The sequence below is a fragment of the Rhinoderma darwinii genome, chromosome 5, assembly GCF_050947455.1.
Source record: "Rhinoderma darwinii isolate aRhiDar2 chromosome 5, aRhiDar2.hap1, whole genome shotgun sequence".
Lineage (NCBI taxonomy): Eukaryota > Metazoa > Chordata > Amphibia > Anura > Rhinodermatidae > Rhinoderma > Rhinoderma darwinii.
The window spans coordinates 271,756,662-271,784,417 of NC_134691.1; the positions used below are offsets into that span (position 1 = coordinate 271,756,662).

The following is a 27,756-nucleotide window of genomic DNA, read 5'->3' on the forward strand; positions in this document are numbered from 1 at the left end:
AGTTATGACCTTTATTACATTTATGCAAATTCGTTTCTTAATGCCCAACTGGGCGTTTTTTAACTTTTAACCAAGTGGGCGTATTACAAAGAAGTGTATGACGCTGACCAATCAGCATCGTACACTTCTCTCCATTACACCGAAGCTTGTTTCACTGAACAGCGTGATCTCGTGTGACGTCACTTCTGCCCACAGGTCCTTCGTCTCTAGGGAGTTCTATATTCTTACCTGCACTGTGTGATGCTGCCTCCTCCGCTGCTGCTGCTGATCCGACGACTGTAACTTCTCATACGCCTGGAGACGATCTATGTTCAGTCTTCAGATGCAGGGATGAAGGACCTGTGGGCGGAAGTGAAGTCACAGCATGGTCTCGCGAGATCACGCTGTTCAGTGAAACAAGCTTGGGTGTAATGGAGAGAAGTGTATGATGCTGATTGGTCAGCGTCATACACTTCTTTGTAATACGCCCACTTGGTTAAAAGTTAAAAAACGCCCAGTTGGGCATTAAGAAACTAATTTGCATAAATGTAATAAAGGTCATAACTTGCTTAAAAAAAGATTGTTTCTCAAAATAAAAAACACTGCTGTTAACTACATTCCAGCGCCGATAAAATGATGTAGGATATAGGGCATTTTTAATCTGGTGACAGAGCCTCTTTAAGTCTTTAAGAGTAAGGCTGGATTCACACAAGCATGTTCGGTCCGTAAAGGACGGAACGTATTTCGGCCGCAAGTCCCGGACCAAACACACTGCATGGAGCCGGGCTCCTAGCATCATAGTTATGTACGACGCTAGGAGTCCCTGTGTCACGATACTGGTGTACTAAGCTGGGTCCATTTAGCTGAAGAGCAAATAGACAGATATAGCACGTTGTCAGATGAAGCCGGGTCGGTACACTAGCAGGTAGTCTGATGAAGCCGGGTCGGTACACAGGTAGGTAAATATTCCAACAGGAGCAAGTGCAAGGCAGCAGGAGCAGAGCAAACAGATACTCAAGCAAAGGCTATATTCAGGAAGTATCTATTTATATGCCCAAACAGGAAACAGGAACCAAGATGGATTCTTCCGAGGTAAAACTGGCCATCTTGGAAAAGGGCAAGTTCAATGGGTTTTAGTGGCCTCTAGTGGCTGGAGGTGGTAATGGCTGATGATATTCCCAACAGTATTCCCCCTCTCAATGACGTCCTCTGGACAGTACCTGGCTAGGTTTCTCAGGGTATCTTTGGTGGAATTCTCTCAACAACCGAGGAGCATGGATGTTTTCCTCTGGTTCCGATGAATTGTCTTCTGTGCCATAACCCTGCCATCGTATCAAATATTGAAGTTGATTTCGAAAGATACGTGAATCCAGAATCTTCTCCACAAGGAATTCTTCATGTTCGTTAGCCTGAACCGAATCAGGGGGAGATGAAATACGACCAGGAAACGAATTTGGAATCATTGGTTTAAGTAGAGAGATATGGAATACTGGGTGAACCTTTATGGAGTCTGGAAGCTCAAGTCGGAAAGCAACTGGACTGACCTGTGTTAACATTTTAAAGGGACCTACAAATCTTTTACCTAGTTTAGCGCTAGGCACATTCACTTTCAGATTTCGTGTAGAAAGCCAGACCTTGTCGCCAACCTTAAACACTGGTGCAGCTTTACGATGCCTGTCTGCAGTCTTTTTATAGGTGTCCTGGGCATGATGTAATGTTTCTTTTAGTATCTTGAGGTTATCTTGTAGCAACTCCAATCTAGCAGTTACAGCAGGAATTGAAGAATCTCTTGGGAAATTAGGAAGGAGACTTGGATGATAGCCCAAATTGGCATTGAAAGGACTTTGTCTTTTGGATGAGTGTTGGGAGTTATTGTAGGAGAACTCTGCTGTTGGTAGAACGTCAACCCAATCATCTTGCAGATGGCAAATATAACAACGAAGATATTGTTCCAGTGACTGATTAGTACGTTCTGTTTGACCATTGGATTGCGGATGGAAAGCAGTCAATAAATTAATATGGATATTGAGAGCAGAACAAAATTGCTTCCAAAAGCGTGACGTAAATTGCACTCCCCGATCAGACACTATATCATCAGGAACGCCATGCAGTCGAAACACCTCCCTAATCATTAACTCTGTGGTCTCCTTTGCAGAAGGAAGTCCATGACAGGGCACAAAATGAGCCATCTTTGTGAGTCTATCTACAACTACTAAGATCGTAGTCATGCCCTTAGACAGAGGTAAATCCACAATAAAATACATTGAGATCGAGCACCATGGATGAGAGGGCACAGGCAAGGGTTGCAAAAGTCCAAGCGGAGAGGTACGGGGAGTCTTACACCGTGCACAGATACTGCAGGACGACACAAATCTCTTAACATGCTCCCTGTATTTTGGCCACCGGAAATATCTAGACAGTAACACTTGGATCTTCTGAACACCCTTGTGACCTGCCGGTTTGAAATCATGAACAAATTGCAAAACTTTCAATCTTAATGTTGCTGGTACATACAAACGATTGTCATACTTCCATAAATTATTCCGATAGGACAAATGCAAGTCCACTGGATGATTTATAAGGGTTGGATCTATTCCATAACCTTCCTTGATGTCAGACAACAGCTCACCAGTACCAACAGCTCCCAAAACAATTGACTTGGGGAGGATTGTTTCTTCTGTCTCAACCTGGGGTAAGTCATCGATATATGCTTTAGATAGAGCATCAGCCTTGCCATTCCGAGATCCCGGTCTGTAAGAAATAAGAAAATTTAATCGATTTAAAAATATACTCCATCTGGCCAGTCGGGGTGAGAGTCTCTTTGCAGACCTGACAAATTCTAAATTCCGATGGTCTGTGAGTACAATTATTTGATGTTCAGCACTCTCCAACAGATGTCTCCACTCAACAAAGGCACTTATGATGGCCAACAGTTCTTTATTTCCCACGTCATAGTTCCTTTTTGGGGTAGTCATTTGACGAGAGAAGAACGCACATGGGTGTAATAAAAAAAAATTTCTCCCACTCTCTGCGACAATATTGCTCCCACAGCAGAATCTGAGGCATCTGCTTTGATGATAAAAGGGAGCCTTGGATCAGGATAAATCAAGATGGGGGCTGTTGTAAACCTCCTCTTTAATGCAGAAAAAGCCTTCTCAGCTTCTGGGGACCAAATAAAGGATGATCCCTTCTTAGTTAATTGAGTGATTGGAGAAGCAATCTTGGAAAAGTCTTTAAAGGAACAGTGTCACGACCAACTTTTTTTTTAATATGTTATGTGTTTTAGTGTGATAGATCAATAAATTTTATTAATGTATGTTGCTGTGTTGTACTTTTTACGTTTTTAATTGATTTACTTCTCTATGGGGGCTGCCATTTTTGTTTCCATTACTGTGTGTGTCGATTAACGACACACACAGACATGGAATACGGCAGCCACAGTCCCATAGGGACTGCGAACGGCTCCCGTCCCATTGACTGCCGTGTACGGCGTCTGTGTGGGAACTGCGCATGCGCCGCTCCCACACAGTCCTATTCGAAATTGGCGCCGTCCGGCGCCATTTTCCTGTGGACCGGAAGTCGCGGCCGGACAGTAATATTACTACTTCCGGTCGCGGCTTCCGGACTTGTGCACATGGAACAGCGGCAGCAAACGGAGCGGACGGGCCGGAGGGAGCCGCGGCGGCAGGAGCAGGTAAGAGATTTCAATGTATGTTCGTGTTTACTACTGTATGTAAACCTACTACGCTGTGTGTTAGCTCAAAAAATGGCGACACACAGTGTAGGAGGTTACACCGTTCAAACCCCTCGTTTATCCCGGCACTAGCCAGGATAAAGGAGGGGGGGATGCTGAGAGCTCACTAGAGCGAGAGCTTTTAACCCAATGTTGCAATGCTGCAATTTTGGGAAATAGCTCCATCTAGTGACCAAAAATGGGTAGTATTATAAATTAGAATTAATTTATAATATTTCCTGACTATTTCCTGACTCGTGAAAAAAATAAAAAAAATTTGAACAATGTTTAATCACCCACACACTAAATGTTTAATTTAAAAAAAAAAAACATGTTTTTCGGTCAACACCATGCCTTTAATGAAGCATCTATAGAAGTTGGCAAATCCTATGAACCTCCTTGACGTTTCTAGGAATTGGCCATTCTATTACAGCCTGAACCTTGCTGGGATCCATTTGTAACCCTTGAGGTGAAATTATGTAGCCCAGGAAAATAACTTGTGTCTGATCGAATTCACACTTTTCCAAGTGAATGCATAGTTGATGTTTCTGAAGACGCTCTAGCACAGTTCGAACCTGATCTTGATGCTCTTCTAGAGAATTTGAGAAATTTAATATGTCATCAAGATAAATGACAACAAATTGGTCCAGTAAATCCCTAAAAATATCATTAATGAAATGTTGGAATGTTGCAGGGGCATTACACAGTCCGAAAGGCATTACCAAATATTCATAGTGTCCATATCTGGTTCGAAAGGCAGTCTTCCATTCATCACCTGGTCGTATTCGAATTAAATTGTACGCACCTCGTAAGTCTAATTTGGTGAAGCTCTTAGCCGAGGAAAGCCTCTCCAACAATTCAGAGATAAGTGGGAAAGGATAGCGGTTCTTGATTGTGATTTTATTCAATTCTCTGTAATCAATGCAAGGTCTTAATGAACCGTCTTTTTTCTTCACAAAGAAGATAGGTGCCCCTACTGGAGATGTAGAAGCACGAATAAAAGTACTCCTTAAGAACCTTTAATTCAGGTTCAGCTAATGGGTATGTACGTCCAAAGGGTATGGCTGCTCCAGGTAACAAATCCACCTGGCAATCATATGGCCGGTGAGGTGGTAATTGTTCAGCATTTTTCTTATCACAGACATCAGAGAATTCTTTATATTGAGGAGGTAATTGTTCTGCCAATTTAGAACAGAGGCTATTGGTAGTATTAATATTTACAGAATTGGCCTGAGCAGCAGCAATCTCCTGGGGAAAAGAAATGGTCTTTGATTCCCAGTTAATAGATGGGTTTTGTGTCGCCAACCAAGGAATCCCCAAAATAACAGGAAACTGAGGGGATGAGATAAGCAAGAAGTTAAGAGCCTCGCAGTGATTTGGTTCAATTACTATGTTCAACTGTTCAGTTTCATGAGTAACAGGACCTGAGTTCAAAGGTGAACCATCTACGGTTTCCATCAATACTGGTGTTGGCTTTTCTCTGAATTTAATTTGATTGTTCTGAGCAAACGTAATGACCATAAAATTGCCATTCGCCCCAGAATCCACCATCGCGGAAGTGGAAATCCAGCAAGACCCAACTTGGAATCGAATTGGAATGGAGATGTGTGAACTATTGTTTTCTTTGTTCTCAGTTGCGGCTAATGGGGACAGACGAGGGATCACTGCGTACACATGCTGAGGCGTACTGGAAATGATAGACTCCTGGTCATAAAGGTCAGCGTCTGCCAATGTAGCTACAGTCTTTTGAGACAGTTTGACGTATAAGGTCCAGGTTTGCCGCAATACAGACACAAGTTCTCCTGGCGCCGTTGCGCTCTTCTTTCATCAAGACTCTGTTTGTGAACTGCGTCTACTTGCATAGATTCAGTCTCCATTTCATTAGTTGATTTTACCTCAGAGTTCCCTGAATAATTAGAGATCATGGGTTCACGATAACTGGAATAACTCCAAGTGGAAGCCTTCTTTTCTCGTCTTCTTTCAATCAGTCAAGCATCAATACAAAGACAGTGGTTAATAAAAGGTTCAAGTTCTGTGGGAGTTTCGGCTCGGGCCAATTCATCTTTGATTTGGTCAGAAAGTCCCTTATGATAGACAGATAGCTGTGCTTCGGAATTCCATGTGGTGTCTAGAACCTATCTTCGAAAATCTGCAGTATATTCTGCTACTGAGCGTCTCCCCTGACGTAGCCTCAATAATGTCTTTTCGGCAGTATCTCTCCGATTTGGATCATCAAAAGTTTGTCTCATTGCTGTGAGAAAGTCATCAAGTTTCTCCAGTATTGGAATACTAGATTCAATATAAGGAGAGGCCCATGCCAAAGCTGCGTCCTTGAGAAGTAAAAGGATACACCGTACCTTTAATCTTTCAGATCTGAAATGAGACTCATATAATTCAAAATGCATCTGACACGGACTAATGAATCCACGAAACTTTTGGTGGATCCCCCCCGAAACGGGCTGGAGGGAGACATAATCTCGTTTACATCGTAATCTCGCGAGCTTACTTTTGCCTTGCTGGAAATCTCACAGAAAAGATTCAGACGTGTCAGGATTCTGAATACACATCATGTCCTGGCTGGAGGTAATGTATATTCATTATCAGGACACTGCAGTAATGTTATAGTGTGTGTATGTAGCTGCACATAACGATATAGCTATATTGCTAGTGCAGTGTAAATGAATGGAGAGAAGTGTATGACGCTGATTGGTCAGCGTCATACACTCCTCTGTACAACGCCCACTTGGTCTAAAGTAAAAACACGCCCACTTGGGCATTAAGAAACTAATTAGCATAAAGCTAAAAATCGCTCAAAGTGGTAAAAATAGATTGTTTTTCTAAATAAAAAGCACTGCTGTTACCTACATTATAGCGCCGATCGACTTATGTAGGAGATAGGGCACATATAATGTGGTGACAGAGCCTCTTTAAACTGAGTGCCACCCTGTGGTCTAGGATGTTTGCGCAAACCGTATGTGACCTGCATGTACGCGGTCGAGGGTGTCTGAATCCGTGAAAGTAGTGGTGTAGGGACCACCGTGACCAACGGAGGCCAGATTATTTCAAAGTGACTGGTGCAACCAATGCATAGTCGAATAAACTGGTCGAAGGTAGCCCCCCAGCTACCTGTAGCAGCACAGTTCAGACAAACTGCAGAACCTGCTGTTACTTTGGCGTAGTCTGACAATGTGGGAACTCCTGTGGGGGTTGAGATCCCCATTTAAAGGCCACTCTGTTTATTGTGCCATTTGTACTTAAATAAAATCTGTTGACCTGCAACCCTCTGTGATTCATTGGGAAACACCCGTAACATTTTTGGCATAGTCGGCAGGATGGGTATACGACAACAGACCAACCGGGGAACACTAGACAGTAAGGGCCGATTCAGACGACCGTGAATTGCGTCCGTGCAGGTCGCGTGGTTTTCACGCGGCATGCATGGACCAATAGAAGTCTATGGGGCAGTACAGACAGTCCGTGCTTTTTTCGCGTTTGTCCGCTGCGTAAAAAGCGCGGCACGTTCAATATCTCCACGCATCACGCACCCATTGAAGTCAATGGGTGCGTGAAAACCACGCAGGTCGCACTTCCGTGCGAACTGCCTGTTTCGCGCAATAGCTGTCAAAAGGATGAATGTAAACACAAAAGCACCACGTGCTTTTCTGTTTACAAACATCCGAATGGCGTGTCACAATGATGGCGGTTGCACGAAAAGCACGCAGCCGCGCATCATATGATGCTGCCTCACGGAGCAGGTAAGTGGCTTTTGCGCAGGCAAAACGCCGCGTGTTTTGCATACGCAAAAACGCCACGGTCGTCTGAATCAGCCCTAAGGATGTGAATTCATCGATGTATTGAAAACTCAAGAGAAAATGCATTTCATGTTTTTAATTCATTTACTGTACTTATGATGGAGTTAAATAGAAACAAAGTGTGATATAAATTGAATTGCCACAAAATTTTAAACAATGTAGAATCATTTTGTATGTTATATTTGAAATGAGATTTCATTGCACAATTATACCTTTATTGATCACTGATGCAGAAGTAGGGTATAGGGAAGAAAAAGTAAGACAATTCCTAGGAGAGGTGCACCTGTGTCCGTGGTAGACATCTCTGGATGCTTCATGCAGGTGAAGACGACTCAGGTAATGCATTGTAGTCTGTCTGCGTCCTCATGTGGTGTGTATATCTGCCATTAGATTTTACCAATGAGAATAAATATCGCATTTTTATCTTACCTGAATCGTCTTCGCCTGCTTGAAGCATTCAGAGATATATACCATGGACACAGGAGCGCCTCTCCTAGGAGTTGTCTCTCTTTTTCTTCCCTATACCAGATTTACCACTGGCTGAAGTCATTCCTATACGCACATCCGATGTTCCCCTCCTGAGGTTTCGCACACTGTGGATTCTTCCTTCATTGCAGTGATTTGTTGACAAACGCTTTACAATTGAGTTGTGCCGACCATCCTGCACAACCTGAGTAGGTGAGTGTATCACCACCATTCTTCATGAACTTTGCATGCTACAGAGCCTGACGTTATTTACCTTAGAGGAATGCCTATTTTTCTTCCCCAAATTTTTTCTTCTACCGAATGTATAAGTAAACCATGTTGTATACGGATTCACTGATTTAACAAAAAGAACCGTTATGAGAGCGGAAACACCGCTGCATGGGTTAATAAACACTTTTTTCATCTTCATAATCTGGAGTTGTGTCTCAAACCTTATTTCTACTAGACTTTATGGAAAGATGTTTGTCACTAAGAATCCAACTAAGCCTTAACGACTATCTCATGAGTATCAATACCTACAGTAGTAACAGTTTACCAGAGCTTAAAGGTTAACTAAGCTATTAAAAAAACTTTTAACATGTCATAGTGACATGTCAGAAATTTTGATCAGTGGGGGTCTGAGCATTAAGACCCCCACCGATCGTTAAAATGAAGCGGCAGAAGCGCTCGGGTGAACGCTGTGCCGCTTAGTTTCTGATCAGATTTCCTTGGAGTGGCGTACGGGCTCAATAAAAAAAGTCTAGGAGTCCGTACACGGCTTTCCAAGGAAAGCCGCTCAGAATTAAAGCAGCACAGCGCTCACCCGAGCACTTCTGCAGCTTCGTTTTAGCGATCGGTGGTGGTCTCAGTGCTTGGACCCCCACTGATGAAAACTTCTGACATGTCACTATGATATGTCAAAAGTTTTTTAAAAGTTTAGTTGCCCTTTAATAGGAGTACACTGAAAGCACAATAGACTGCAATACATAAGTATTGCAGTGTATTGTACAAGTGATCTAACAATCTTGTTCTTTTCGTATTTTTCACCGGATGTAAAAATAAATAAATCATAATTTGTATCAAATTCATAAAAGTCCAAACTATTACAATCAACCATTATTTAACCTGCAGGGTGAATGCCGTAAAAAAATAAGAAACGCCAGAATTCCCGTTTTTTGGTCAACTCCCCTCCCCACAAAAAATGGAATAAAAAGGGATCGAAAGGTTCCATGTACCCCAAAATGGTACCAATAAAAACGACAGCTCGTCCTGACAAAAAACTGCTCACACAGCTCCATTGACGGGAAAATATAAAAGTTAGCGGTTTCAGAATATAACTCAGAACCTTTTGATTTTTAAACAAATAGTTTTTTCTTCTAGAAATAAAACATTAAATATATATATAAAATTAAAAAATTGATATCGCCGTATTTGTATTGACCTGCAGAGAAAAGTTAACATGTCATTTTTACTGAAGGTTTGGCGCCGTAAAAATTAAACCCATAAAGCAATGGAGGAATTGCTTTTTTTTTTCATTCCACACCACAAAGATTTTTTTTCAGTCTTGAGTACATTATGATGCCATTAAAAACTACAACTTGTCCCAAAAAAAAGGCCCTCATATGGCTATGCCAATATTAGTAGAGTAAGGCGGGCAGAAAAACACAAATTAAAAAACTAAAAATGACTGCGGCGCAGCAAGGGGTTAAAAAAAAAAGTGTACAAGCCAGATGTGCAAAAAATTTATAACATCATTTATAATGTTTGGTCTACAGCGTAAAAATAATGGTATTTTATCCAAAATAGAAATGAATATAAATGAAATATGTACCAGATGGTGGCACAATATAAAATACATAGAGAAGGTACCAGGCAAGTGGCAACATAGAAAAGTAATAACAGGGCGGCGAGGAGGCAAAAAGCAGAACATTCTTCAGCTCCTCAAGGCCAAAATGATGTCTGTGGGACATCGTAAAACGGATTGTACCCAGTAAACCAGCGCGCAGCAACGTGGAGAAATGTTTTGTGCAGTTGATCAGAAAAGAATAAACGAATTCCAGGGATGAATCTGGAGATCACGGCAATTTCCCTGGAAATGATGGGCACATGGTGACTATACGTCCGCTGCCCACGCAGTCACCCCTCTGCCTACTAAAACCACAGCCTTTGCTACACATTACTCTCTCACCCAGTGACTCCTCACGTAAACACAATTGCCCGCATCAAAAATGGCGACGCGGCGGCTGTAAATCGCATCACCTGATTTGGTGTCCACGCCCCCTTCAGTGTGTCTGAGAGCGGTGACGCGGAAAGGGGTGATTCCGTCGTTCTCACAACAAACCGCAGCTGAGCCGGGGATTATAGTGGTCTGTGGTGGAGAGCTGATCGGACGCAGAAATCCTGTCATGGCGGAAGACGCCGAAGTGTCCGTGGCCTCCTCCGCGGATAGAGGACTAATAAGCAGCCTGAGAGCGGCCGCCTGGTCTCTTGTGTACGTACCGCAGCTAGACCGAGAGTGAGTGCCCGCCCGGGCTCCCCGGGTAACCCTTGTCTAGTGTCTATGTAACGTTGTGTGACCTCTGTCGCAATATGGGGCTGCTGGACTGGTCAGAGGGGGCGTAGACTGTCCTGACACTTCCACTGGTGACCCCTGTATATAGTCGCCTTCAGCTGTCCGGGACTACAAGTCCCAGCATGCAGTGTGTCAGGGTGTTCTGCCACTTCTAGTTCTACTTCTGGCAGTATGGATGGAGGTGAAGAAATCATAGGGAAACTTCTGTCCTGTTCATGTTGTGGAATGTCTCCGTTCATTACTTGTCACTTCTATATATTCTCCTTTATGAAGAGATGAAACCTTTGCTAGCGCTATAGTATATCATTCCTATGCAGGTGGCCATACACAATGAAATCTATAGTCACCCAAATATGTATCGGCTGAATAGTCTGTACTCAACCATGCGACTGAATGAGCTTGTCCGGGTACTTCTATGAAGAATGAAGATTGTACTGAATGTTCATGGGATCCAGAGAGATGTATCTGTGTACAGATCCCTGATCAGATCAATATTCCTATACGGGACTGCTTAGGTGTTTGTGTACGGTCGCCATGTTACAACTGATGGGAGAGCGCTGCCCTGTAATTCAGTGGTGCCCATAAGTATTTGCTAGTGCCCATTTGTTACTGTACCTGGTCTGTTGGCCTCTGAACCCAAAAATGGTCCTACCATTTTATTATTGACTTTTTTGTGATTGTGTAGTTTTGGGTCCAGACTAATAACCGATTGACGTTCGGGTATGTTCACACGCAGCAGATTTGTTACAAAAAATCCATTCCATACATGTGAACGGGGTTGTTATGGCAGAATGTTCATGGATCTCTGCCAGCCCCATTCTGACGTATGGGACGGTCAAGGAAATCTCTCCCACGTCACCACTCAGATGGTTCAGTATTAGACATCTTTTTGCATGTGATCGGTGGGGACCCTTGAGCTGGGACATCTGCGATCACTACAATGGCGGGACTTTTCCAGGTGCTCAGATCCTTTGGCTTATACATTGAAGTCCATAAAATGAATAGGACTGTAATGCACTCCAAGCTAGAAGCCTAAAAGACACAGCACTTGTAAAAAAAATACTACGGACCCCTACCAATCAGTGTGGGACCCCCTCTGGTGGCTACTTCTAATATATCTCAATGACTTGCCCGACAAGGTCTAAATGTAAACCTTCCTTTTAATCTTCGGGAATCTGTAAGGCACTGTTCACATCTGTGTAATGGATTCTGTTCCGTCCAAAAAATGGTCCAAACGGCGCCTGACAGACCCTATTGACTTACTTTGGGGTTCCGTTGGAATTTAGGTGTAGTATCCGTTCTGACAGCAAGAATAAAGCTGCATTCTGTGTTATTCTTAGCGTCAAATGTGACAGGAGGCCCCAAATGGCAGTGGTATCTTTTTGGCTCCTGTTTGCTGTATCAGAGAGCTGAGTACAAGTAATGTTCTTTTTGTGGCCAATATTCTGCTCTCTGAGGAAACGTGACCGGAGCCAAATTGGAACGGTGCTTAGCAGATAGTCACAGTTTCTGTTCCAGCCATCGGTGGAGGTGTCAGCGATCAGGACTTCTACAGTAGACCACGGGACTGTCGTGTTACGGTGTTTATTGACTTATCTATTGTAACATGAAGGGAACGGACACCCCCCCATATAGTAGAGAGAGATCAGGTATAAAATTCTAATAGATATGATAGTGGTGTGATCTATAATCCATATTCCTTATCCCTCGTACTCAATGTCTCATCGCTTATACCTGTGTTTGGTCCTTTGGTTGTAGACGTGATTGTCTAGCTGACGTATGCAATAATAATGTTATAGGAATTCTTATGTAAATGATAGTTGAAGTTACACATGACCTATCGTTTTGGACAGATGAATTGGTCATAAAGTTTACTGGAATCTCCTTTTAGTGCAAAACGGATCTTAAATTTGCTCCTTAGGCTGGATTCACACGACCACATTAACGTCCGTAATGGACGGACGTATTTCGGCCGGAAGTCCCGGACCGAACTCAGTGCAGGGAGCCGGGCTCCTAGCATCATAGTTATGTACGACGCTAGGAGTCCCTGCCTCTCTGCCGGACAACTGTCCTGTGCTGTAATCATGTAAACAAGGTCGCGGCAATACAAAATACGTATGGTTTATTTATTTGTTTTTCAATAATAAAGGACATGGAAAAGGAAAGGGCAATTTGTGTTTTTTATTTTATTGCTTGAAACTTTTTTTTATTTTTCTTCACTTTTTGTTTTAGTTCCACTAGGGGACTTGAAAGTCCGACTATCAGATTTATTTATTTTTCTAATACATTGTACTACCTATGTACTGCAATGTGTTAGATTTCAGTCATTCACTGACAGCAAGCTGATTAGGCTTCGCCTCTGGGCGTGTCCTAATTGGCTTCCTTAATGGCAAAGCAGGAGGCCATTGTTAGGCCTTCTGTTGCCATAGCAGCAGTCGGCAGCCCTGCAATCTCATATGCTCGTCCTGAGCGGCGAGCACTTCGCGCATTAGGACGAGCATACTCGTCCTGTGTGACAGCCGTCCCTGCGCGCGTCTGTGCGCGCGATCTAGAGCGGGGCAACGGCTGTAATACACAACCACGGCCCCGCTCTGACAGCGGAGAGGAGAGAAACATCTTCTCTCCGCTGTTAACCCTTTGAACGCCGCGATGACAGCTGATCGCGGCGTTCAAGGAGAGGGGACTGCACATTGATCGCGTCACAGAAAATAACTGTGACGCGATCAAAGCCCACAACTCGTATGGCCAGACAGCCCAGGGTCCAGTGAAGGACCCCAGGGCTGCCTGAACATATTTCCTGTTAGGGCATACTGAGGTATGCCCTAACAACTGCCTGTGTACAATCAGTAACAGGATAATGTACTGGAATATAGATCTATGCCAGTACATTACAGTTACAAAATCAAAATGATAAATCCCTTTATGGGATTAAAAAAAAAAAGTTAAATGAATGTAAAAAAAAAATAATGGTAAATAAATAAATAAAAAGTAAATAAAATACACAGAAATACAAATTTTTTTATAATAAATCAACTTTTTAAAATCTAAGTCCCAAAACATGAAATAATAGACATATTTGGTATCGCCACGACCGTAACAACCTGTACTACAAATGTATAACATTATTTATGATGATCGGTGTATGGTGTAAAAAAATAAATATTAAAACTGCTGCACAACTGCTTTTTTTCTGCATTTTAATCTAATTAAAAATTTATAGAAATTAAACGATAATGTATTTGTACCAAAAAATGGTACCTACATAAAGTACAATTCGTCCCGCAAAAAACAAAGTCTCATACAACTACGTCGTACAAAAAATAAAAGCGTTATGAGCGTCGGGATGCAAAGAAGGAAATGTAAAAAAAATTGCTCTGTCCTCAAGGCTAAAATTGGCTGTGTCCTTAAGGGGTTAAAAAACTTCTGACAAATAGGGGATGGGTTCCCTTGAAAACAGCTCCGTATTTTCAGCCATTTTTGTTAAGCGTGTGAACATAGCCTTATTCGTAGCCAATGGCGGTATACATTAACTGTGCCGGTCACGTGCTGTCATTGTGCACCTGTCAGGATTCCTTTACCTGTTGAATGCTGGGTAAGCCATACAAATACATACCGCTGGTCACAACATGACACAATAGTCGCATTGCTGGAATGTTTGTGGCTTTAACAAGGTTCCTATTGTGTTCAGTCACTTGTTTATGTAATTGCTGAGTGTGCGGAGGAGTCATTGCTGTGTAATGCTTTTCATTCTTGTGTGAATTGTAGCCGATCAGCTCTTAGTCATGTCCGGTCTTGAATTTGAAGGTTCTTTTTAATTGTCCGTTTTATCTTACTTCAGTTTTGTACAATTTATATTCAGTTGGTTATTTCCATGTAAGACATTTATTTCATACCTATAGGATCTGCCGTTAATGTTTGATAGGTGCGAGTCATCTATGTTGAGAACGGTGATCCTCCTGCACCCCGTACTTGACGTAGATAGGGGGTCCCAGAGATGCGACCCACATCTATCAAACATATGCTGTGGATATGTCATAAATGTCTCCGATTGCAAAACCCCTTTAATGAAATATTCCAGCAGGCAGATTTCTTTACATTGGAACATCTGTAAGTGTATATTCACACAGTGCAGTTTTTTAAACCACGACCTGAATTAAAAAAAAAAAAAGAAGTGGAATATTTCCTATATACTTCCCTTCAATTTTATGATCCACTCTTGGTTCTTGCTTCATAAACTGCACCAAAACTGCACGGTGTAAATAATGCCTTAGAATCAGCCAAAGAGGGCATTCCATAAAGCTTGAACTCTCATAGGCCAGGTTGACAATGTGTGGATTTTGTATCCAAAATCCACACGGCAGATGAATGAAATTGAATGAATGGGATTTTCAAAGTCCCATTGTCATGTTATCAGGACGACATTGTTACAAATAAGCACTATTAAATGGCTACACGGGACGATTAATGGTCATTCACATGGTACTATTCATCAATCTTTGTAAGGCCTCCTTCACACACACAATTTTTCTGGCTGTTTCACCTGTATCAGAAAACTTTTAAAAACACTAGCGTTATTAAAATATAACATGCGTTTTTTATTAAGCGTCATATTGTAAGGCCTCGTGCACACTTACATCACCGTTTTCACGGCGGTTTTTGACGGGTCCGTGAACCTGTTTTAGCAGCCGTGTGATTTCCGTGTGCACTCCGTGTTTCCGTTTCCGTACTGTCCAGGGTGCTGAAAGAGTTAATAGGATGCACTGATCGGCGGTAACTCTTTCAGCAACCTTGACAGTACCATGCTCGGCGCGCGGAAAATACAATTTTAATGTAATAAAAAATAATAATAATAAGTTCATACTTGCATTCCTCCTGTCCGGCCTCCAGCGATGATGTTTCATCCATGTCGCCGCTGCAGCCAATCACAGGCTGTAGTGGCGGTCACGCACGTCAGGATGACATCAGAAGGCCGGCCTCCAGGGATGACGCTTCATCCCACGTGACCGCCTCTGCAGCCAATCACAGGCTGCAGCGGCCTCTGCAGCCAATCACAGGCTGCCACGTCCGAAAAGAAGGTCGGACTGGAGGAAGAAGAGGGACTCGTCACCAAGACAAAGACCGGGTACGTATGAAATACTTTTTATTTTATTTTTAATCAGCAGCCTCTTTTCTCTATCAGTGATTGATAGAGACAAGTGGCTGCCGATTTAGTGTAATATTTTTGTAATGTTTTTCTGCCCGCCCGGCGGTTGCTAGGCAACGGCTCCGTCACACACGAACAGCACACGGATGCCTTCCGTGTGCCTTCAGTTTTTTTGATGGCCCCATTGACTTGCATGGGCCTCACGGTCAGGGAATCTCGGACCAAAATAGGACATGCTCTATTTTGGATCGGAACGGAGCAACGGACCATCAAAAAAACTGAAGTGTGCGTGGCCCCATTGAAATGAATGGGTTCAGGATGCTATCAGTGACAAATACGGATAGCACCCTGAAGGAAAAAATGCCATAGCATGCTGCGTTTTGGCCAAAAAACACCACTGACCACAAAATTGCCTCCAAAACACAGTTGTATGTAAGGCATTTTATTTCTTATATTTGGTTGCACTAAAAAAAAAAAAAGTAAAAAAAAGCCCCAAAAATGCAGCAAAATGCTGTGAGTGAATTCAACCCTATATAAGAGCTGCTGTGGTTCTTGAAACCCCTGGTGAACAGTTGATTCTGCCCGGCGGGTACTACTGGCTATACACTTTTTCTTCTGCAGCAGCTACTATGGTGGGAATGTAGTATTCCATGTGGCCATTCAAATGAATTTCCTTCCTTGTAATACATGGATAGACCACAGGTCCACCGGACCGCTTGTTGACTGCTCTGGCTCACAGCGTTTGTCCTGGGCACGGGACCCTCCTCTATAATGTTTATATGCCTTGACAGGACATATGGAAAGGGTTGGCCAGGATGAGATGTCCCAGAGAGCCCCTAAAGTTTGCATGCCTTGTGTGCTTACTTTCAGTGTACAGATTGGGCTTAGTTCACACTTGCGTCTGTATGTTCCGTTGTTCTGCTTTGTCAGAGGAGCAGAACAAGGGAAAAACGGAAGCAACGGTTTGGTTGTGCAACGGACACTGCCGGCAGCCAACAGAACCCATTGACTTTAATAGGTTCTGTCGGCTTTCTGTCCAATGCCCGTTATTTTACCAGAGACCATAGAGAAGCATGCTGCACTAGTGTCTCCGGTAATCTCAGCCGGATCTGCGATGGAGGCCCCTAATTGAGCCTCCAACGCAGATCTGAACGAGGCCTTTGTTGTAGTGCTTGCCTAGCCGCAGGGATGTTGGTGATTATTGATGATATGCCACCAGCTATTCTACCCCCTTGCGTTTTACAGGGACGATCACCATTGGTATTGTTTTTTTTTTGTTTTTTTCTTCTTTGCCCTAACATTGTGGTTTAATAGAGGGATGGGCGATTGCATAAAACACACACATTCGGTTATTAAAGAGGCTCTGTCCCCACATTATAAGTGGCCTATATTGTACATGATGTGATCGGCGCTGTAATGTAGATCACAGCAGTGTTTTTTATTTAGAAAAACAATCATTTTTGACGGAGTTATGACCTATATTAGCTTTATGCTGAGTTTCTTAATGGACAAGTGGGCGTGTTTTACTATATGACCAACTAGGCGTTGTACGGAGGAGTGTATGAGGCTGACCAATCAGTGACCAATCAGCGTCATACACTTCTCATTGTTCCAGCCCAGCTTCTTTCACAGCGTGATTGTCCACAGTGTGATTGTGCAGTGAAAGAAGCTGGGCTGGAACAATGAGAAGTGTATGACGCCGATTGGTCATTGATTGGTCAGCCTCATACACTCCTCCGTACAACGCCCAGTTGGTAAAAAGTAAAAACACGCCCAGTTGTCTATTAAGAAACTAATTAGCATAAATCTAAAATTGCTCAAAAATGATCGTTTGTCAAATAAAAACCACTGTTATCTACATTACAGCGCCGACCAGATTATGTAGGGGATAGGGTATTTATAATCTGGTGACAGAGCCTCTTTAATTGTCGCCTTAGTGAAGCCTATGACCTATATACATGTATTTACATGTTCAAACCTTGAAACTTCACTGTAAAAGCTAAAAAGAGAAATCAAGTGGGGAAAGTGCAAACACGTGTACTGTATATAGATCAGCAGCTGTGTCTGGAGACCTTCATCACTTTTGCGAGTGAAGATTATCTGCTACACAGTGTGGGGCGAGTTGATGTATCCGTAGATCACATTATATCAGCCTGACTTTCTGCTGTATTATTCACATCTTTCGTTATCCATGGACTCCAGAGACTCCTATTTGAATAAACTTTTTATTGTGCTGCTCCTCCGAGTCACCTTTATTCTAGACCAGGGCTTCCCAATCTTTTTCTACTGGCGCCTCACCAACCAGAACTTGGTGATGATCAGAGTCAAAGTCCGTGCTAAAACTAAAAATGTATCTTTCATTTGCTTCCTGAATCCATTATAAAATTAAGAAAATAAGTCAATTCTGTTGCTATTCAGGGGTTGGTGCCGCCACATGAGTCCAGTGGGTGGTCCTACTCACTGATTGGCTGCCATCCCTGTATAAGTGTGCATCCAAAAATAGCTGTCAATCAGTGAGTAGGACCGCCCACTGGACTCATGCCCAGAATGAATAGAGGTTTAAATAAAGTAGAAGTTTATACTGAATCTTTTCCCACAAAAATATACATCAATCTGCTCCGTTTCTCCTGCTCTATAACATGATATCCGCAGAATGGACTACATTTTCAACGTGACCGGTTCCCTTTAAATAGGACTGGATGATGTGGCCTAAAAATAAAAGTAATTCCATTTTTTATTTATTTTTTGCTAAATAAACGAAACTGTTTGACACAATACAACTCAAGTATTTTCTTAATATTGCTAAAAAAACAAACAAAAAAAACAAAAACAGGAAATTAGCTTGCGCTGTGCCTATAGATCTTTCCTTTAGAAATAGTGGTGACCAGAAATGGCGCTGTTGTGCGGCTATATTACTGGTGCTATAATCTCACCGTGGTGCTGTATTAATAGTGCTATAATATCACTATTTTGCTATATTACTAGTGCTATAATATTACTATTTTGCTATATTACTAGTGCTATAATATTACTGTACTGCTAAATTACTGGTGCTATAATCTCACCGTGGTGCTACATTACTGGCGCTATAATCTCATGGCGCTGCTATATTACTGGGGCTGCTATAATCTCACTAGTCTGCTATATTACTGGTGCTGCTATAATCTCACTAGTCTGCTATATTACCGGTGCTGCTATATTACTGGTGCTGCTATAATCTCACTAGTCTGCTATATTACTGGTGCTATATTCTCACGGTGCTGCTATATTACTGGTGCTATATTCTCACGGTGCTGCTATATTACTGGTGCTATAATATCACTATGCTGCTATATTACCGGTGCTATATTCTCACGGTGCTGCTATATTACCGGTGCTATAATATCACTATGCTGCTATATTACCGGTGCTATATTCTCACGGTGCTGCTATATTACCGGTGCTATAATATCACTATGCTGCTATATTACCGGTGCTATAATCTCACTAGGCTGCTATATATCACTGCTGGTAACCTACTGTGAAGCTGCTATTACTGCTGAAATAAGTACCAGTAAGGCTTTGTTCACATATCCATTCGGGCTCCATTCTGACATTCCGTCTGAGTTTTCCGTCGGAATGGAGCCCCGACTGAGACAAACAGAAACCATAGATTTCTGTTTCCATCACCATGGATTTCAATGGTGACGGATTCGGTGCCAATGGTTTCGGCTTGTCTCAGTTGTGCAAGGGTTCCATCGTTTTGACGGAATCAATACCGTAGTCGACTACGGTATTGATTCCATCAAAACGACGGAATCCTTGCGCAACGGAGACAAATGGAAACCATTGGCACCCGATCCGTCACCATTGAAATCAATGCTGATGGAAACTGAGACCTATGCTTTCCGTTTCTGTCAGTCAGGGCTCTGGATCGTTGGAACGGAGCCCTGACGCAGATGTGAACGCAGCCTAATACAGCTGCACAATTAGGGCCTGTTCACATCAGCGTTGCCCTTCCGTTGAGGGGTTCCTTCTGAGTTTTCCGTTGGGTTAACCCCTCAACGGAAAGGTAAACCGAAACCTTTACTTCTTTAAATATATATATTTGCTGCAGGTTTTCCCCATTGAATTGCTGAACGCCGCAATAAACGCATCGCTAAATAAAAAAAAAAACATTATACTTACCTAGGAGTCTGTTTTTTCTTCCAAGCCGGCCTCCTGAGATGACGCTTCATCCCCTGTGACCGCCGCGGCAGCCAATCACAGGCTGTAGCGGCGGTCACATGGATGAAACCTCATCCCAGGAGGCTGGCCTTGAAGACGTAAGAAGGTCGGACTCCTGGTATGACGCTTCATCCCATATGACCGCCGCTGCAGCCAATCACAGTTTGCTAGCAGGCTGGTTGCAGCAGTTTTCCGCAGTGGACATTCCGGGCAAAAAACTGCACCACTTCTTGGTGCGCTTTTTCACCCGGAGTTCGGCGCACAGGGTGGATACGCTGCTTGCTTTTACGCAGCGTATCCACCCTGTGTGAACACAGCTTTAGGCTGGGTTCCCATGTAGCGTAAACACTGGGGAATTTCCACAACAGAATTCTGGGTGGAAATTCCGCAGTGTTTACAGTAGCAGCAAAAGTGGATGAGATTTAGAAAATCTCATGCCCACGCTGCGGGGAAAAACGCAGTGTAAATGTTAACTTGAATTTAATTCCGCAGCTTGACAATTTTCTGTGTGTTAGCTCATTTTCCGTTGTGGGTTTTCCCCATTGAATTCAATGGGGATGCAAAACCTGCAACAGAAAGCCAAGCATTGCGACTTTTGAAGCATAATCACAGCCTTTATGCCGCAAAAATCGCAAAGCCGGAAGAATGAAAAAAATCATATTTACACAGAACGCCCTCCTTCCTGCAGTCCGACCTCCTGGGATGAAGTTGCATCCCATGTGACCGCTGCAGCCAATCACAGGCTGTAGCGTCACATGGCCTGAAACGTCACCCATGGAGGCCGGAGTCGTCGTCCGGGGTGGGAGGTGCTAAGTATGAACTCCGCAGCAGAATTTCCTTCCAAAAAAATCGCACCATAATGTGGTGTGATTTTTCGGATGGAATGTCCAGCGGGTTCCAGTTCTGTCACACTGCGTGATTGTTACGCAGCGTATCAGTCCCGTGGGAACCCGGCCTAAGGGTATGTTCACACACACAGGATACGCTGCAGATTTTCTGCAACAGAAAGTCTGCAGCAGAAGCTATAGAAAAATGAAGATGAATCTGTCACAGAAATCAGTACCAACCAAATAGTGCGTTTTCCATGCTCATATTGCTGCGGAAACGCTGCGGTTTTTTTCTGCAGCGGTTTTACCTGCGGTTTTAGTGTTAAATATTGGTTATAGCAAAGTATATGTGCACCTGCGGATTTCCAGCGGGTTTTACTGCGTAAACGCTGTAAAAACCGCAACAACACAAATCTGTTGCAGAATTTCTGCTCCCCATTGAAGTCTATGGTCATAACATGCAGCGTCTCCGCACAGAACACGCAGCATAAATTGACGTGCCTGCGGAATTTAAAAACGCACCGCAGAACACTTTCCGCACGACTTTTGTGCGTTTGTTCCCTCGGCGTGGGCATGAGTTTTCTAAATCTCAATCACTTTGCTGCTACTGTAAATGCTGTTGAATTTCTGCAGTGTTTACGCTACGGGGGAACCCGGCCTTAGCGTCTGCTTGTGTCTTGAATTACAAGGAGTTCCTTGGGCACCTCGGGACCGCGGTGTCTGTGGCAGACAGTAGTTGTTAGACACAGACTGTCCTGGTTTTCTATCGACGGTACTACAGGGAGCTGCGTTCTACATCATCTGCACAGACTGAGGCTCCGGCTCTGCCGCCTTCCAAAACATTGTCTACTAGAGCTGTCTGCGTATTAGTCAAAGGTGGGGGCGGCAATTCAGTAAGGCAGACACCTAAATAGCGCCTCTGCTTGTTAAAAAAAAAAAAAAAAAAAAAAAAAAGCTTTTTCCTGTTCTGCTGTGGGGGCCGGATTTATATCTATTTCCCAATTCTGGGTAAATCTAGAATCCTCACTTGAAATGGCGACTTAATCGATTAATCGCCCAGCCCTAGTTTTAAGCTTTTTATTGTAAGTCGTCTTTGTAAATCCGTTTTGGTTTGTTTACCAGTAAGTGCCTGTTCACGTCACGTCTGTAATGTGCCTTCGGCAAGTACTTTCAGAGCTTTTCCTAATGCATGTGCTTTTTTACTGTATTGAAACGTCTTTTCCTGTTAGGTTGGCACACCGTTAGGTAGAAAACACTTCAAATGTGCATGCCTAATGAAGGTCCCGAACACAAAGTAAACTGAGCCTAAAATACATCGTGTATAAAGTAGGCTGTGCTTATGTTGGGCTCCCTTGTAAAATCGTCTCTTTATTAGGAGTTACTTTCTCTTAACGTATGAATCACTGACATATTCTGCAGCGCTGTACATAGATTGTCATCACTCACATGGGTCTCATCCCCCAATATGGGGATGAGAAATTAGTCTAATTTCACTATATCAATCATACTCTGAAGTAATATCTGCAACATATAGGGCTTCCAACCTACAAAGAATTGATGCTGCCAAAAATAAAGATATAGAAAATGTAAAAAATCTTTATTGAAATGACCAATAAAAGCTTAGTTACAATACAATTAAAAAGAATCCACAAACCTACGGAAAAAATAAATAAATGATTACATAAGACCCGTTTACTGCACAGATTTATGCATGATAAGTAGTATACAAGTGCCACGTGGCATAGATGGCTATACAGCGCAAAAGTAGTCCGTATTGAACAGATACAAGGAGCATAACGTACCTGTAGTGAAATCGGGATTAAACCCCAGGGAGTGTCCACCCCAACGCGTTTCGGCGCTAAATGCTTAGTCTGTGGGTGGCGCTGAATGCATACTCTCAATATTTAAATAGGCGCTACTCTTTGTCGATATCCAGGTGATGAAAATGCCCAATAAATAAACTAATCTACTCACTGTTTATTTCCCAGTCACACTGAGAAAATCGCCGCTCTCCGGAAGCGGTAACCACGAGACACCGGGAGGTGGAAACACTTCAGCTCGTCATCTGATTGGGTCACGTGTGTCAGCAGCCCAGCGCGTCATGGGCGACGAGTCGGAGGCCAATTGGAGTACGACACAGTGATAAGGGGCGTGAAGATATAACCAGAGGACATTAACCCTATATAGGGTAAACTAATAATCATACGCTTAAAATAGGCAGGACAAATCGCAATATAAGCATTAGGCTACGTTCACACAAGCGTATCAGATGCACGCGCGTGGAAAAACTTGCGTGAATGTGGTTAGTATGTGTAGCGTTATGCATCAGTGTTCTTTGCGAATGGCATGCGTTATTCACGCACTCGCAAAGCACATAAATGTAATTTTTTTTTTTTTCAAATTGATGCGCAAATCACGCACCGCACACGGATGTGCATCCGTGTGCGGTGCGTGCTTTTCACACCCATTGACTTAAATGGGCACGTAGGTGCATGAAAACGCACCAATATAGCACATGCAGTGAGTTTCACACAGCGGACTCTTGCTGCGTGAAAACTCACGCATGTGCGAACAGCTCCATTGAATTCAATGGGTCCATGTGCTGCGCGTGATTTCCATGCGCTGCACATGGATGATGTTCGTGTGAATGGGCCCTAAGCTAAGTAGTTGTACAAATATGGCACACGCATGACATAGAATCAAATAGTACAGTGTGTGTGTAAACTGAGTATTAAAAATATAATATTATACAAAATACAACTCATTCTCAATAAGTGCCAAATCAGTTAATGGAGCGATGGGCACACACACACACACACACACACACACACACACACACACACTGCATCCCACATTTGCTGGAGGGTGCACGGGGGAGGATCCCTAGAATGAACAAAACTATCGAATTGGGTTCAACTCTGGCGAATTAGGGGGCCAGGGAAGTACTTGGAAGTCTTGGTCGTGCTCTTCCAACCAATGTCATTTCTAGCCGTGTGACGTGTTGCATTGTCTTGCTGGAATGTTCCATCTGCCCCATGGAAGGCAAACAACATGTATGGGTAGACGTGATCTGCAACGATGGATTCATACCCAAATCAGTTCAGAGTGCCTGCCACATGGATAAGTGGGCCCAGAGTTTGCCATGGAAAAAGTCCCCAGACCAGAACGCTGCCACCATCAGCTTGTGTTCTTCCAGCAATAGTTGCAGCATGTTTGTTCTCTGATGTTTCTCGCCTGACACACCAATGTCGATCCATTCGATGAAGCCGAAAACATGACTCATCGGAGAAGGCAACCCTTTGCCATTCATCGGTGGTCCAATTCCGATACGGCGGTGCAAATTGAAACCTTTTTTCTGATGCGCCTTTTTTAGCATAGGAGCAGTGAACGTGGTCCCAATAATGTGACTCGACTGTGTATATATTAAACCCTACAAAATGACAGGGTTTAAAATATAGGGCTTGAAAAATGTTCCATGGTGGAACTGAAACGTCGCTTGGCTCTAAACATGGGCAAATAAAACCACAGACTTTTTACTGGACCTTGCTGGAGAAGGTTGCAGCGTTTTCTGCCATTGAAGTGAATACATTTATGAATGTCTTTTACGCAGTGTGTGGATGAGATTTGTTCCAATCTCATCTACTCTGCTGCTCTTGTAATACGCTGCAGTTTTCCCACAACAAATTCCGCTGCGGAAAATCTGCAGTATTTACGCTACATGTGAACTTGCCCTATGTGTTTAGGGTTTTTTAAAATGTGATGTACTTTGGTCTGACTTGAATGCGCAGCAATGTAAAACATTTTTATTTTGATCTTCCTCAGACATGTAGCCAATCCACCTAGAAATTTACTTCCGTTGCCTACATTTTTGTGTTGTTCTTTATTGGCGTCTATAGCGTCTATTGTTGGCCACTAAAAAGAAAAAAAATCAGACGGGCTCCTGGATTTGTGTCTAGTTCCTAAAACCTTCTATATTTTTTTTTTCCTAATACGTTTTCACGGCAAACTTGTGAAGATGGAATTTAGTGTGTGACTAGTATGTATTACATTTGAATGGACGCCATGTAGTGACTCTAGATGTACGTACTGCACTCTGTTCTTTTAAGGCTACATACACACGACCGTAGAAAATGGCTGTGTAACGGCCGTCTTTTAAATGGCCATCACACGGCCGGTTTCAGAACAATAGAGTCCTCTGGATGTAGTCACATGGCCGTTTTTTTTAAAGGCCTGCGAATACTGCCGTCAAAAAATAGAACATATATGTTCATATTGTACATATCGGTTTGTAATGCCCACTTTTCAGATATCAATCCATGTGACGGCCGTTAAAAACTGATCCTGGCCCTCACAAGAGGGTTCCCCAGGCACAGAGCTATATGAAGCGCTGAGCCCGGGGAAGCCCTTGACGTCACTATACATATATGGACCGTGATGTCAGGGCTTTCATTGATGGACTTCCCGGACAGAGCATCGCAAGCTCTCTGGCTGGGAATTCCTGTCTTGGGAAATTCCACTCCTAGAGGGAGCCCCTGACGTCAGGTGTCCAAATATGGACCGTGACATCAGGGGCTCCCTACAGGAGCAGTATTCCCAGCCAGAGCGTTGCCGCCGCTCTGGCCGGGGATTCCGGCATCTCAAAGCCCCTGATGTCACTGTCCATATATGGACAGTGATGTCAGGGGCTCCTCCTGGTGCGGAATCCCCAGCCAGAGCGTTGCAGACTGCAGCAGGTTAGATTACTGAGGAAAGCTTCAGAAATTGGTTTTGAATGTGGTAGGATGTCTAGTTTCAGAATTTGTATAGGTGTGGGTTTCTCCTTTTTATTTTTGTTAAACAGTGTATTGATTTATTTATTTTTCCCCACCTATTTTGTATCAATGTTTTTTAAAGCTACGAATAAACATGTTGAACATGTGAATATATATTTTTGTGTAAATTTTGACATTATAATCTCTGAACTGATGAATAGCAAAATGGGGAGAAAAAAATATCCCGGCTAAGGCCTCATGCACACGACCGTAGTTTTCATCCGTAATTACAGATGAAATTGATTGATTTAATTTCTATAGGTCATGGACACCCTTCCATATATTTACGGATGGGTGTCCGGGCTGTAGAAATGATCCGCAAAATATAGAACATGTCCTATTCTTGTCCTGCGATTGCAGAATGGACTCACCCATAGAAGTAGAAGTCTATGGGCTCTTCCGCAATTGCAAACGGCTACAGATGTGTATCAGTAGCTGAAATTAGAAAACTATTAAGGTTGTGTGCATGAGGCCTAACTGAGCAAATGCAGCACCCAAATTGAAATAGTTAAAAGAAAAGTTGTTAATATTCTTTACTCCACCATTGACTATTAAAATTGCGGTTTTGTCATGGGTCAGAACATTAAGATCAAGTCAGTGAAAGAGTAGTGAACGTTATTTCAAAGCTCATATGGGGCTGTTAATTTAGTTCTAGACATAACCAATTCTTCATGTGATCTGCTTTTGATATTACAGACCTTGACAAATGTTTAGGCGCTAGCTCCAAAAGTTAGAAGCCAGCAGCGACACACTGTAGGGTGTGTGCAGACTGCTACCAAGGCTCTCCAAGCCTAGCCTTACATGTCACTATAAATGCATGCATTTGTTTGCAGTAGTTTTACCTCCGCATTGCCACAGTCCACAATTGCCATGGTGCAGTGCAAATACATAGATTTAAAGCATACTTGTCTTTTCAGGTGACTTTTCAGAGATGTCATATATGGGAATCTGGTGAATAAACTATATCTGGTGGTTATGACTTGTATTCTGCATGTTTGTTTTAGCAGTTTTCCTCTCTGCAGGCTCTCTCTCTCTCTCTCTCTCTCTCTCTCTCTCTCTCTCTCTCTCTCTCTCTCTCTCTAATTCCCAGTTGTCTCTGAGTTAGTGGGTGGAGCCTAACGGCTATTTTGTTTTATCTGTTGCTGAGAAAGCCAGAGTTTGCTGAGGAGTTTAAGCAGCTCGAGCAGCAGTATGACGCATTTGATCAGCTTGCAGTTGGGCAAGAGGAGTCTCTGCAGCTAGTAATGCATATTTCCTCCTGCCCATCAGTAATCTGATTGGTTGCTATGGGTAACCGCTCCCCTGTACCTTCCCATCTAGGATTATCTTGTAAAGTGCACTACCTGCTACTGCCAGATGAAAACAACTTTACTATAAAAGTGAATGTCTGTATGGGCTTTTATAGTATTGCATCGTGATCATGTGATAATGGATGACAACCGAGAACAACAGCAAGGTCGGGACCTTTCCAAAACCTTCCTGATCACCCGATGTACCTATGTGCCAAATTTTGGGTCAAATAGTTCAGGTGTTAGGATGCCTATAGAGGATGACAAACAGACTTTCACTATAACGGCTGATAACCGAGAACAACGGCAAGGTTGGGACCTTTACGAAAACCTTCCTGAACACCCAATGTGCCAAATTTGGGGTCAAATGGTTCAGGTGTTTGGATGCCTATAGAGGACAGACAGACATTGACTTTTATAATATAGAATGGCAGAGTTCCCCGGATTCACACCGATCTATTTGTTTGTGTGTGTGTAGTTAAGAACCTAATTTCCCACTGATTAAGCTAGCACATCCAATAAAGTCATGTGGTAATAAACGGCTGTTTGGACACACGGCAGGGCTTAGAAGGGAAAGAGCGCTATTTGGCTTTTGGCGCTCAAATTTAGCAGGAATGGTTTGCGGAGGCCATGTCACATTTACAAAGCCCCTGAGGGGACAAAACAGTGGAAACCCCCCACAAGTGACCCCATTTTGGAGACTACACCCATTGAGGAAATTATCTAGGGGTATAGTGAGTGTTTTGACCCCACAGGTTTTTTGCATAAATTATTGAAAGTAGGCCCTGAAAATGACAATCTAACTTTTTTCAAAGAAAATGTAGGTTTAGCTAATTTTTTCTCATTTCCACAAGGACTGAAGGAGAAATAGCACCGTAAAGTTTGTAAAGCAATTTCTCCCGAGTAAAACAATACCCTA

At 43.0% G+C, this 27,756-nt stretch overlaps 2 protein-coding genes and 1 long non-coding RNA gene across 4 annotated transcripts in view; 2 read left to right on the top strand and 1 right to left on the bottom strand.

Annotated features, from left to right (window-relative positions):
• The window catches only part of ANO10 (anoctamin 10), a 298,943-nt gene extending 288,407 nt beyond the window's left edge, over window positions 1-10,536 (bottom strand). The window contains exon 1 of the mRNA XM_075827148.1: window positions 10,249-10,536. The gene's annotated coding sequence lies outside the window, so the exon portion shown is untranslated. The remainder of the gene's footprint in view (window positions 1-10,248) is intronic.
• The window catches only part of LOC142652910 (uncharacterized), an 854,242-nt gene that overhangs the window by 500,046 nt on the left and 326,440 nt on the right, over window positions 1-27,756 (top strand). The window lies entirely within an intron of this gene.
• Window positions 10,285-27,756, top strand: part of ABHD5 (abhydrolase domain containing 5, lysophosphatidic acid acyltransferase) — a 56,895-nt gene continuing 39,423 nt past the window's right edge. Inside the window, exon 1 of one of the 2 annotated variants that reach the window (XM_075827149.1) lies at window positions 10,285-10,504. In XM_075827149.1, coding sequence (XP_075683264.1) covers window positions 10,395-10,504 — 110 coding nt within the window. In that variant the 5' untranslated portion in view covers window positions 10,285-10,394. The remainder of the gene's footprint in view (window positions 10,505-27,756) is intronic. The other variant, XM_075827150.1, reaches the window with a different exon arrangement.